General features: G+C 41.4%; 1 protein-coding gene across 3 annotated transcripts in view; it reads right to left on the bottom strand.

The window, feature by feature from the left end:
• SHISA9 (shisa family member 9) overlaps window positions 1–14,457 on the bottom strand; it is a 525,155-nt gene that overhangs the window by 501,577 nt on the left and 9,121 nt on the right. For all 3 annotated transcript variants that reach the window (NM_001145203.1, XM_005224678.3, XM_005224679.3), the window contains 1 exon segment: window positions 9,152–9,279. In NM_001145203.1, the coding sequence (NP_001138675.2) occupies window positions 9,152–9,279 (128 nt within the window).

The following is a 14,457-nucleotide window of genomic DNA, read 5'->3' as shown; positions in this document are numbered from 1 at the left end:
TTTTTCCTAAAGCCTTATTACAAATTCTTTTAATATATGCATTATGGTATTAAACTATGTTGCTGAATTTTATATTGGCTGTTATTTTTTAAAGAAGAAAATATTCAGGGACTTCCATGGCAGTTCAGTGATTAAGACTCTGTGTTCCCATTGTAGGGACCACAGGTTCAATTCCTGGTCAGGCAAAAAAGACCCCACAATGCTCAGAAAAGAAAAAAAAAAAGAAGAAAATATTCAATGCTAATCTCCAAGAACAGCAAGCTGACCTGAACTCAGAGACTGTTCTGCAAAGAATCTGTACTCAAACCTGAAAGCTGATCCAGAAGTTTTAGGCTTCCCACATCAGACATGGCATTTTAACTTTCCTACCAAAAGCAGTGTGACGCTAAAGGACCAAATCCTCTTCTCCCCTTATATAATTTGTATAAAACCAATCAGACGTGCAAGAGAGATCTAGGACTGGTAGTCCTCTTCTCAATCAAAAGCAAGCAAAGTCAGTACATAAAAATCTTCTGCTTTCTTTCCCTCTGGTTCTTGGAAAGTTGTTGGGGACTATTTCTCTCACAGAACAAAATACCTATTTCTCAGGAAAATCTGTCCTCATTTCCCTTCCCTCCCCATCAGCCCCAGGTGTTTTGAGGAGGCCGGCATGATGCTCCCACAACATTCCATACTTACTCCCATCACGCGGCTTTGCAAGTACCTGTTTCCTCTTCCATCTCCCTGACTGCATCACAGGCTCCAGGAGGATATTTCTTATTTTTCTCTCATTTATCCTCATACCTCCAGTTGTCACAGAGTATTGCGTGACACATAGCAGAATTTTAGTAAATTTTAGTTCAGTGTTGATGAAGACATGGAAATGTTAATGACAAGAAAGCAAAGATTGGTGAATATCTGAATCTTCCAGAAATGATGGCTCTATCCAGTCGGTCTATTTTCAAAGATGCGTGTCATCTAATACAGTGATTCTTAATGAGGATCAATAAATAAAAGGGAGTAGGAGAAAAGACGTAATCTGGTACATCATCCACTGCATGTCCTTGAAAGTCATGAGAAAAGTCATCAAGAGTTCATGCCTGCGTCCATCTAGGGTCTGAAGTGTTAAGTGTTAACTGCTCAGTCATTTCGGACTCTTTGCAACCCCAGGGACTATAGCCTGCCAGGCTCCTCTGTCCATGGGATTCTCCAGGCAAGAATACTAAAGTAGATAGCCATTTCCTTCTGCAAGGGATCTTCCCAACCCAGGGATGAAACCCGGGTCTTCTGCATTGCAAGCAGATTCTTGACCATCTGAGCCACCAGGGAAGCCCTAGGATCTGAACTCCTTGTCAAGTATCTCAGGGGCCTTGGGCAGATTACTTAAACTCTCAATGCCCGTTTCCTCATCTATAGTATGGGGGTGCAGGACCTATTTCAATTATTTCATGGATTGTTGTGAGAAGGAAAATGCATGCATGTAGCAGGTGCAGAACAAATGTTATTATTTCATGTATTCCTCTCTTTTTTAATGCACCCTGTCAATCACACAACAAGCATGTTGCATCTTTCAGTCCCTATACCTAAATAGAAATGCTCTCCCAAAGGAGCTGGATAGGCTTTCCCTAGAATGGAAAGAGCAGAACTTGGCATCTTTTAAACTAAACCCGACACTGTGATAAGCACTTGGGCTTTCTTTACAAATAGTCCTACAGCTGGTTGGAAGCACTTTGGAAAGGCAATGTAGATCCAATTAGGCAATGCCATGTGGCCAGCATTAGTAGCAATTTTTGAAAAGAGCCCAGGATATGACCTACAGAAAGTGCTAATTTTTTTTTTTCTTTTAAGGGATCTGTTTCTGTTGCTTGTGCATACACACACACACACACACACACAAAATCTCATTTTTCTAGGTGGAAATACAAGGCATGTTTTGGGCCAGATTTCTATGGGTCTGGTCTGCTAGTATAAGTAAATATTAAAATCAACACTCAGAACCAAAGCTCATGTGTTTTAATGGGACTCGAAGGAAAACATAAGACAGGAACAAATGGCTAAGAATGGGACACCTGCTGCACCCCAGCTATTTCTTCAGGAAAGAGTTGACAGTTTCTTCAGTTCTCATTTACATCAGAAACAGTAGTAGAAAACACACACACACACACACACACACAAATGGGGTTATCAACAGGCAGCATGAAAATATGTTCACTGTGAAGACAAATGCACAATAAATGCTGCTGATGAGCATCACTGGCCCCTCGTCTATGGACCACCTTAGCACCTATGCTCAATCATTCCACAAATAACAACAGTAATCAATACGTATGTTACCGGGCATTATGCTAAATCCTTTGTATGTGTTAATTCCTTTATCTCCAAAACAAACTTGTAAGGTAGATGTTATTTCACTCTTTTCAGTGAATGGAAAACTGTAGTTTACAGAATTACATTAATACTTCCAAGATTGCACAGCTCACAGATGACAGAGCATACATACACCCAATCCAATGATGTCCACCTCCCAAGTCCATATCTCCCATGCCCTCACTGCACTATCTCAAAGACAAACTGTCCACTGTTTAATGAGCGTCATTACATGTCAGGATCCCATCTATAACGCTGAATACTTCAGGAGAAAACCAGGGCTCCAATCTAAAACCACACCAAGTGAACTCAGGCCACAGCACTAAACCTAAAAATGTTTTTAGGGACTTCCCTGATGGTCCAGAGGTTAAGAATTGGCCTGGCAACGCAGCAGACACAGGTTCGATCCCTGGTCGGGGAATTAAGACCCAACACAGCACGGGGCAACTAAGCCCGAGCCACAACTAGAGAGCCCGTGTGCTGCAACACAAGATCCCACATGATGCAACGAACATCCCCTGGGCCACAACTAAGACCCAGTGCAACCAAATACATAAGCATTTTCTTTTAAAGTGTTTCTAGTGGATCCAGTGTGGCCCAGCCCCTTAACTCTTAGCAATGCTATAATCTACTGACCTGTGTGCAAAACTATTTGCAGTCATAGATCTTCAGATGGAAAGACTACCTGTCCAGTCATTTCAGGAACATGAGTGCTGGTAACTGTCACTTCTTAGAAGAGAGTTAAAGCCTCAGCTGAGTCGAAATTAGCCAAACTTCCTCAAAACTCAAAAATCTCAAGGGTCCTGTTAATGGGTTCCCCTGGACTTCTTATGGAGCTCCGGCGAGGGAGTCATTCATAGATACATGTAATCATTCATTTGACAAATGTCTGTTGAACTCTGTGTAATTTCTAGGCAGTGGAGGTACAGAAAAGAATAAAACTAATGTAATCCTTACCCTACCCCTAGGAAGCTTAAAACAGCAATCTCCACTGTGCTTCTCAAACATAGCCTCTTGGAGACTAGTTCCACCTAAGTCCTGAGACTGAGACATTCTCCATCCCACCCAACTGATTGTTCAGGAGTCTGACAACTGATTCAAGGGAGCCAGGTTGATGGTTGGTCAGAAACCAACCACATTTTCTCTCTCTGGATAAAGTGAACTAAAAGACACTGTGATTGAGTGTATTAAGGACAGAAACAATAGTGATGTTTTACCCACTCTACCTCCTAAAGTCCCTCAAGTGTCCTGATTCTCATCCTTCCTAAGCCTGGATATTCACCAGAAGATAACCCACATGCCTCCATTAAAGTTCAGGCTACGGACTCAGACAGAACGGGGTTTGAATCCCAGCTCCTCTGTGAATTAACTCTGCTATGGTGGACAAGCTGTGTAACTTTCAATTTTATTATGGATATTTTCAAATATACACAAATATAGACTAGAATAAGGAATCCCCATGTAGTTGGTCACCTGGCTGTAATAACAGTATTTTTCCCATTTTGTTTCATCTACCATCCCCCACAATTATATATATTCCTGGTGATGTTAAAAGTAAATCTCAGTTATCATACCAGTTCTTTAGTTTCCATGAATCTCGGTTTTCTCCTTCATAAAACAGGGATAACGATACCTCTTCCACAGGCTTTCTCATTTATTAGACAAAAATTTATGGAGCTTCTGTTATGAGCCAGCCCAGTCCTGCCGTGGGGAGTACAGCTGTGACGATACAAAGCTTTTGTTCTTGTGGAGTTTACAATATAGTGAAAGAGGAATAAATTTAAAACGTGAGCAAGACAACTTCAGAGAATACAAAAGTTATAGAGAGAATAGTGGGAAAATGGGGAACAGTAGGTGACTTGGGAGCCACAGGTAGACAAGGACATCCTCTCTAGTGAGGTTGCAATAGGGGTAACAGATGAGATGCAAGAGGCCTGGGATCCTGTGCTATAGGCAAAAAGCACAGCAGGTGCAAAGGCCCTGAGGCAGGAATGAGCAGGGCTGTTTAAACATTGTTTTGCATATTAAAGGAGTTAATATATTCAAAACATTTAGCACCTGTGCCTGGCCAAAATGAAAGTAAAGGTGTCAGTCACCCAGTCATGTCTGACTCTTTGCAACCCCATGGACTATAGCCCTCTGCCAGGCTCCTCTGTCCATGGGATTTCCTAGGCAAGAATACTGGAGTGGGTTGCCATTTCCTCCTCCAGGGGATCTTCCCTACCCAGGGATCAAACGCCTGTCTCATGTTTCCCGCATTGGCCAGCAGGTTCTTTACCACTAGCAACACTTGGAAAGCTCTTCTTTTCCTTTATACATTATTACAAAATATTGAGGACAGTTCCCTGTGCTATACAGGAGGCCCATGTTGGTAATTCCTCCCAATTTTTAGAAAGTATGTGGGAATATTCCTTCTAGTATTTCAAAAAAATCGAGTATGGGACATCCTGGGTGCCTTTGTAAATATGGACAAATGAATGAAAATCCATTTAGCCCTAAACATGAGCCGTACAACCTCTTCAGAAACTAAGTCATGGATCTGCTTTTCATCTGATTCCTCGTAAACCCGCTTGGAAATGGTCCTGGGGAAGGACAGGGTGGGAGTAGAAGCCAGGATAAGAATCCGGTCTTTCTGATGAGTTCCATGCCCTGAAATAGCAAGTCAGCATTTCACCAGAGTTTGGGGTGAGATCTCACTTGCTCAGATTATGCCCGTGAAATAAATACTACAACATTGACTCCATTCAGAAGTGGAGCTGTATGTTTGTACGGAGTGTGAGGGTCCTTTGTCCCATGAACAGATGTGAGAGCAGTCAGGATGTCAGCTGGTTCCATTCCAACCCTGAGCAGGTGCATAACTTAATGCGAGGTTTTCATAGACACTGGGCAACACTTTATACAATGGCAATAAAGGCTGTGTAATTGCCACTGACTTATTTCATGTTGTTTCCAGCCTTTGCCACATCGTTAAACAATACTGCACAACCAAAATTCTACTATCAAATCAGCTGCAGTAACTATAATGTAGTGTTCTGGATTGAATCCTGGAGCAGAAAAGGGACATCAGAGAAGAAACTAGTGAGATTGAAACAATACCTACCATTTGGCTAAAAATAATGTACAAATATTGACTCCTTAGTTTTGACATATAACTACGGTGTACCATAGTCAAGTAAGATGTTAACATCAAGGGCAAGTGGGTGAGTGGGTGAGAATTCTGGGTACTATTTGTGCCACTTTCCTATAAATATAAAATTATTTCCAAATTAAAACTTTATTTCAAAAGAAGTGTGCTTTTAATACAAACAAGTTGAGAAGTGTTGATCCAAGGTTGTATTTTGTCCCCACAATCCCTCACTCAAATCTCACAATCTTGACACTAAAAGAAGCCTACATTTACCCTGGACTCTCAGAAGGTGAGGTTGGGGCGGGGGGGTGGGGTTGTCACTGGCAAACAGGGCGGCTGGGGTGGGGGAGACAGCGCACGTTCACAGTACTTGAGAACAAAATGCGCCTTCAAAAGCAAACTGTAATTACGCAGAAGCCGAGGAGCTTTTGCAGAAAATCACTCTCTCATCTGAATCTGCATCCTGTTAATCAAAGAGGTCCAAGCCCTTTTGATTATCAGACTAAATATTTTTAGGCAATAACACTGAATGCCTGAAAAGACCCTGAACAGCATCTGCTGAAGATAAAAAAAGGCGAGTCCTGCCTATATCACAGGAAAAATGAACCATAGGAAACTGATAAAGGTTGGCAAAAAAAATTCCCAATATTGAAGCCTTTTCCTCCCTATTTGCCTTCACTCTAGTCCTTCCCGACTCCCCTCCTTCCAAATATCCAGGTTTCTAGACTGTTGCTGGTTCTCTTAGTGTTTGAACAAAGCATAAGGAAAAGTGCAGAAAGTGATCTAGTGTTAGTATCAAGAGAAGATGATTATTCTCTTAAAGCAATGTCAAGTGGGTCACCAAACAGAGATAAAAATAACATTTAAGTTGGAACTTCAATCAAATCTCACAACTTGAATATTTAGTGAAGAACACCCTAAAAATGGCACAATGTGCCCCTTCTTGTTGTATATCAAATAGATGCATCTTTCCACTTTCTGTAATGGTAAATCTTCGTAGCTCCCATAATGTCCAGAAAAGGGTTTTATATTCATTGTGTGCTCGGACTCTTTGTGACCCCCAAGGACTGTAGCCCTCCAAGCTCCGTTGTGCACGGAATTTTCCAGGCAAGAATACTAGAGTAGGTTACCATTTCCTATGCCATTGTATTCAGTAGTGGCATTCTAATTCTGGCACCAAGAGCTGGTCTTACTTTCTGATTTTCAGACAAGATTCCTCCTCTCCTACTTCTCTATTAGTCAGTGGGCTCTGGAGACTACGTGGCTTCTTGAACCTTTAATAACTGATAATGTCAGTCACCTAGCTCTTATCTTCTCAATGAACTCCACAAATCATTGTTTCTTTTGAACATGTAATTTTTCCCACGTGTCCATAATATGTAAAGAGCTCCTGTAAATCAATAAAAGACAAACATTTCATTACAAGTAAATATTATCACTACCAACTACTGAATTAATTTGCTATTTAAATTAAACTCATTAATGTAAACCTGTAGAAAAGCTATACGCTCTTATTTTCCAGATATTCCCCAAAATACTAAGAAATAAGGATGGAACCAACCTAGCAGAACTACATAAAATTAATATCTGTCGTAATTCCTAGGAGAATGCAATGTTTTTGACATTGTACCTAGAATTCTCCCCTGCAGTTTGTCAGGAAAGCTCTAGTGCAATTCTACTCAGTAAAATATTACAAGACACATTTTTTCCTTGGTGTAAAAGATCACTGATTACTGAAACACAAATATAGACTAAAAGCAAGACTCATAAATAAACCAAGTTAGTCTGTCACAGGAGATTTCTGAAATGCACAGTACCTAGAGACCCATCTCTGAACCACAATTTATTTTCAGTACAACTTTAAACAAAGATCCCTTCCTAAAGCAAGATTCATTAATGTTGCCTGACCTTTTGCCTGACAGAGTGGTGTAATTTGAGTGACTTCAATGAGTTTGTTATTCCACTCAAGAGCTGATTCAAAATCATCCTAGAAATTGAAACTTCAAATGAGAAACTTTCAACAGCCACCTTTTTATAGCCAGGGATTCAACACCATTTCAGCTTTCTCTACTTCATGGTCATATTCACTCGCTTATGATATTTAGGACTCATATACACCTAGGTTCAGCTTATTTTCCACTGAATTCTGAAAGAGAATGTGCTCATTTCCATCAAAGCCAGAACTGGATACAACAATTGCTATATCAGAGGTGGTGCAATTCACCATGCCTTTTGGGGCTTTGAGATTTGGTCATAAAACTTCCAATGACTGGTGTATTTTGCTCTAACATGTGGCTATTTCTCTTATCATTTTTATGATCCAGTTCATAAATAAATAATGTCAAGTTATTTAATAGAATGGAACTTAAGACTTTCTACTTAGTAACCCATTTCAAACCACGTACACATTAACTTTGCAAACATGCTGCAACATTTCCAAGGCCATGAACAATTATCACCATGTAGAGGCAGATAATTTGCATCACCAATGTCAAATTCCACAGACTTATTCCTCTACCCATTGAGCATGAAAATTTGTAACCAAACAGTGCAAAACTATGATTCAGCAAGTAAAACACCAATGCTGTTTCTGGTGGAACTTTAGCAAAGGTGACCCAGACTAGAAAAACGTGCAAAAATGCCAGAACTGTTTCTGTTTTTAAAAAACCTCCAGCTACAACTAAATGCATCCTTTAAATTTTCTGGCTTTTATTATTTTAAACAAAGCCCTACAACATTACTTTAATGTGGGGCTTACTTGAAAACATAATTGCTAGGAATAACCATGATAGTACACTACTGTCAAAAACAAAACAATCTTATTTTTCCCCACTCCCAATAGTCAGTACATCAGCTCCATATTGTATATACTGACCTTTGAAAGGAAAGAAAATCTTTGGGACCACGCTAAGATTCCCAGGTATGCGCTGTCAGCTAAAGAATACCTATTGAAACACAATAGCAAATGCAACTTTTTCCCCCTTGGAGAACAACAGAACAATTTGCTTCTTTTTAATCATAGGTACACACCCAAACTAACACAACCCCAACTCAAAACCCCCCACATACATGCACAGGTATACACACACACACACACACACACACACACACACACACACAGAGTTTGTGGATTATGTTTATGAAATTCTGATTTCATGAAAAATAAATCTAATTCTTTGAACCAGTATCTATTAACTGAAAGCCATATAAAACCTAAAAGTGACAACTGGTCTACCTCAAGAGGCAGCCAGATAAGCAAATGAACCATTGATTAACAGATTACCCAATCAAGATGAACCAACAAAACAGGTTATCGGCTAACAGATTTACTATATAGGATGAACCAACCAAGTAATCCTTTGGTTAGCTAAGTACCTACCATGATGACCAGCCAAAAGGGCTATTAGTTAACATATGACCAAGATGAACCTCCAAAGTGGCCTGTTAACAGAAGAACCAACCATGAGAAATCCACCACGTGGATGACTCTTTAATGGAGAAACAAAGTGAAATCTGAGGATGCCACCCACAGTTAGATCCAGAAGAGATAAAATAAAACTTCTTAGTCAACAAAGAGAAGCTCCTCATAAACCCAAACACACACCATGAAATCTGGAGGTGTGACCACCGCTTAGGTCACCCCGTGGGACTGGAACTGGATGGCAGAGCTATACTTACGAAGATTATTTATGGGGGTTCTGGTATCCATGTTCTCATAATGCTGGACGTGGACCACAATGTTGAGATCTCTCTCCATGTGGTCAGTGTTGCAGTGGCCCTGTGGCCTCATGACGTCTGCAAGGGCCCTGAAAGGAGAGAAAGTTTAAATTGATTCATTCAAAACAATGACTAGCACCTACTTATTCTTAAAAATTGAAAGTGGCTCAGTCATGTCCGACTCCTTGTGACCCCATGAACTGTAGCCCACCAGGCTCCTCTATCCATGGAATTCTCCAGGCAAGAATACTGGAGTGGGCTGCTGTTCCCTCCTCCAGGGGATCTTCCCAACCCAGGGATCAAACCCAGGTCTCCCACATTGCAGGCGGAGGATTCTTTACCATCTGAGCTACCAGGGCTTTGGGCTTATGAACAAAAGACAAGACCCCTTTCTCCATGTAGCTGCCATTCTACTTAGGGTGGAGGGGAAAAAGACATACGTAAAGAAGATCCCTGCAATTAGAGATTACATAAGGATCTCATGCAGAAGAATTCATATACCTCTCATGTTACTGATGTAATGGCAGCGTTACCCACTTTATAGAGTTATTGAGAGGATTAAATGATGAATATATGTAATATGTCTGCACCCAACAAGTTTAATCACCCTTTATAACTAATCCTAATAATAAAAAAATGCTTATTCCCAGGTGGCGCTACTGGTAAAGAATATGTTTGCCAATGCAGAAGATGTAAGAGACATGGGTTTGATCCCTGGGTCAAGAAGATCCCCTGGAGAAGAAAAATGACAACCTGCTCCAGTATCCTTGCCTGGGAAATCCCATGGACAAGAGGAGCCTGGTGGGCTACAGTCCATGGGGTCACAAAGAGTTGGACACAACTGAGCACAGCACAGTACTCTTGCTAACCCTAGATACCAACACTTCAGGTACAGTTACGGCCCAGTATTAGTAACAATAAGTAACATTTACTGAGTACTTCCCATAAGCCAGGCACTGTTCTAGTCACGTGACATGCCTTAATTCAATTAGGCAGCACATAAACACATCATGAGGGTTATTACTCCTTCTTTGCTGATGAGTCAACAGAGACTCAGAGAGGTGAACTGATTCCATTTACTTGAAATGTTCAGAATGGGAAAATCCATATGGACAGCAGAGTAGTGGTTGCCAGGGGCCAGGGGTGTGGGAGGGGAAATGGGAAATCACTGCTAATGAGGGAGGGGTTTCTTTTTAGGGTGATGAAAATGTTCTAGAATTAGACAGTGGTGATGGTTGCTCAACTTTCTCAATATACTACAAACCACTGCATTGTATACTTTTAAAAAAGAAAATCCAAAATAACCTGACAGATTGGTTGATCAGTAAAAGCCTTCCTGAGAAGGCATCTCAGCTGAGCCCTGAACAGTGAGGCGTTACTGCCATGAAGAGGATAAAAGAACATTCCAGGCAGAGGGGTCAGCAAGTGCAAAGACCCTGAGGCATAGAAGAGTTCAGATCAGAGGAACAAGAAGGCTAACAAAGCTGAACTGCAGCCAACAAGTGGGAGAGCATTACAAGGCGTAGATTACTATACCCATTCTCCAGAACAAAAAGACTGCCCAACAGGACTTCCCTGGTAGTCCAGTGGCTAACATTCCAAGCTCCCAATTCAGGGGGCCTGGGTTTGATCCCTGGTCAGGAAACTAGATCCCACATGCTGCAGCTAAGACCTGGCACAACCAAATAAATAAATAAATATTTTTTAAAAGACTGCCCTGTCGGGCTACAGTCCATCAGGTAGCAAAGAGCCGGACACGACTGAAGCAACTTAGCATGCACGCACACACGCCCAAGTTAACCCAGCTAATCAGTGGCGGGACTAAGATACAAACCTGAATGTCTTTGAAATAATTGTTTAAGCTCCTCCCGACCCTGCACAGTAAGCAGAACCTGAAACTTGAAAAGGACTGCAGGAAAGAAATGTTTGAAACACAAGACAGATGTCTCTCAAATCTAATTTGCCTTTTTTTCACTTCTAAACATGTTCTTTCCTATTTGCAGGACAGGAACAGAGACCCAGACATAGAGAACAGACTTACGGACACCATGAGGGCAGGAGAGGGTGGGATGAACTGAGAAGCAATATTGAGATATATGGATTCTCCAGGCAAGAACACTGGAGTGGGTTGCCATTTCCTTCTCCAATCCATGAAAGTGAAAAGTGAAAGTGAAGTCGCTCAGTCATGCCCAACTCTTAGCGACCCCATGGACTGCAGCCTACGAGGCTCCTCTGTCCATGGGATTTTCCAGGCAAGAGTACTGGAGTGGGGTGCCAGTGCCTTCTCCGATATATACGTTACCATATGTAAAACAATAGCTAATGAGAAGGTGCCACATGCTGATTCATGTTGATGAATGGTAGAAACCAACACACTGTAAAGCAATTATCCTCCAGTTTAAAAAAAAATTTTTAAAGACATATGTTAAAATAAAAATAAATAAATACATAGGTTCTTTATTGAACTTCAGAGGATCTCTGAACTCCTCTAGAATTGAACAGAAATTTTATTTGTGCATTTTTCCTGAACAAGAAGCCATAGTTTGGGTTTCTCTGGCCATCCAGTGAATCTGCCTTCCAATACAGGGCTTGATCCGAGGTCAGGAAACTAAAATCTTGCATGCTGAGGGGCAACTAAGCCGGCACCACAGCTAGTGAACCCACAGTCTACAACGAAGGGCCCACACACCACAACGAAGACCCACTGCAGCCAAAATAATGAAATATGCAAATAAAAATAAATAAAGGCAGACTGAGACACTATCGAGTTAAAAAGAAAAAAGAGACCAGAGTTCTCAGCACAGTCTCTCAAGATTTCTCTCCAAAATTGCAAAATATTTGAACTTTCAAGAGGATAGCAAAGTAAATGATCAGGGTGGCTACCCGTGAATTCGGTCAGCACTGCCATCGGCAGATTCCCTGGCTCCTGCTGAGTGCCAAAATTCATGAAATTCACCAGAAAGTCAAGGATACTTTTCCCCAGGGTAGCCCTTCACAGAGTAGGCATGAGGACGGGGATTCTTAGGCTTCTGTATCCTGGACAAGGTGTCTTCAAGGTGTGGTCCACTCACTCAGGGAATGCCTAATATAGTTTGGCAGTGGGGGGAAGGAAATATGACAACTTCTGTGTATGGTCTTTAGTCATTAAAAATAAGAAATAAATGTGTGAACTGAGGCTGGAGCCCTCACTTGGAACACCCATGTCAGATGGTGAGAAGCAAGAACCTTGGACCAAGGTGCCAACCTTGGCAGTGGCATCATCTTTAGGATGCATCAGCTGTGCTGTAGTTATATACACCCCCAAAGGGATGTGCAAGCAAAGAATCTAGTTATACTAAGCTAGCCATCACTAGGTGGACATGGGGCTTAAGAATGTTCCCTCATAACAAAACCACAGCCTGGAGACAATACTGATTAAACAAGGACAGGAAAATGATAGACTGGACCCTCTCCTCTTCAACAGCTTCTCACAAAGTTAAAAAAAAAAAAAAAAAAAAAACGATGGCCTATTCAGATCAAAATGAAATCAGCCAAAAATGATTCAAACTCTCATAAAGAATATTCAAAATATGGATCTATGTATGAATGATGAGCTTCATCCTCAACACACACTAGTGTGTTATTACACAAAGTCATCACCATTGGCAACAAATTGTAAATATTTGTTTCACCTTCAGTTCTGCTTAATATACCTGCTCTTATGTATGCTTTAGAGTCTATCTAAACAACAAGGTCCTATTATATAGGACAACATTCAAAAAATGAAGATCATGGCATCCAGTCCCATCACTTCATGGCAAATAGATGTGGAAACAGTGATATACTTTATTTTCTTGGGCTCTAAAATCACCACGACAGTGACTGCAGTCACGAAATTCAAAGATGCTTGCTCCTTGGAAGAAAAGGTATAACAAACCTAGACAGGGTATTAAAAAGCAGAGATACCACTTTGCTGACAAAGATCCATGTAGTCAAAACTATGGACTGTCCAGTAATCACGTATGGATGTGAGATGGACCATAAAGAAGGCGAGTGCCAAAGAATTGATGCTTTTGAATTGTGGTGCTAGAGAAGACTCTTGAGAATCCCTTGGACTGCAAGGGGATCAAACCCGTCAATCCTAAAGGAAATCAACCCTAAATATTCATTGGAAGGACTGATGCTGAAGCTGAAGCTCCAATATTCTGGTCACCTGATGTGAGTAACTGACTTATTGGAAAAGACCTGGGAAAGACTGAAGGCAAGATGAGAAGGGGCAGCAGAGGATGAGATTGTTGGATGGCATCACTGACTCAATGGACATGAGTCTGAGCAAACTCCAGGAGATAGTGAAGGACAGGGAAGCCTGGCATGCTGCAGTTCATGGGGTCACAAAGAACCAGATATGACTTAGCGACTGAACAACAACTACAGCACAGGAAACTATATTCAATATCCTGTGATAAGCCATGCTGCTGCTGCTGCTAAGTCGCTTCAGTCGTGTCCGACTCTGTGCGACCCCATAGACGGCAGCCCACCAGGCTCTGCCGTCCCTGGGATTCTCCAGGCAAGAACACTGGAGTGGATTGCCATTTCCTTCTCCAATGAAAGTAAAAAGTGAAAGTGAAGTCGCTCAGTCGGGTCCAACTCTTCGTGACCCCATGGACTACAGCCTACCAGGCTTCTCCGATCATGGGATTTTCCAGGCAAGAGTACTGGAGTGGGGTGCCATTTCCTTCTCCAGTGCATGAAAGTGAAAAGTGAAAGTGAAGTCCCTCAGCCATGTCTGACTCTTAGCAATCCCATGGACTGAAGCCTGCCAGGCTCCTCCATCCATGGGATTTTCCAGGCAAAAGAGTACTGGAGTGGGGTGAGTGGTAAGCCATAATGAAAATCAATATGAAAAAGAATATATATAATTGAGTCACTTTACTGCAGAAATTAATACAACATTGTAAGTCAACTATCTTCCAATAAAAATTTTAAAAATAATAAACATATGTGCATATATTATGTATGTTAGTCACTCAGTCATGTCCAACTCTTTGGGACCCTATGAACTGTGGCCTGCCAGGCTCCTCTGTCCATGAAGTTCTCCAGGCAAGAATACTGGAGTGGGTTGCCATTTCCCTCTCCAGGGGATCTTCCCAACCTGGAGATCGAACCTGGGTCTCCTGCATTGGAGTCAGATTCTTTACCATCTGAGCCATCAGGGAAGCCCATATATTGCAGTGTATACTAAAAAACATGTTACAAATAGGGATGTGTTTTTTTTTTTTTTAATTTAT

The sequence above is a fragment of the Bos taurus genome, chromosome 25 (genome assembly GCF_002263795.3).
Source record: "Bos taurus isolate L1 Dominette 01449 registration number 42190680 breed Hereford chromosome 25, ARS-UCD2.0, whole genome shotgun sequence".
NCBI lineage: Eukaryota > Metazoa > Chordata > Mammalia > Artiodactyla > Bovidae > Bos > Bos taurus.
The sequence above is the reverse complement of the archived record's forward strand: the minus strand, read 5'-3'. Positions and strand labels throughout refer to the sequence as shown.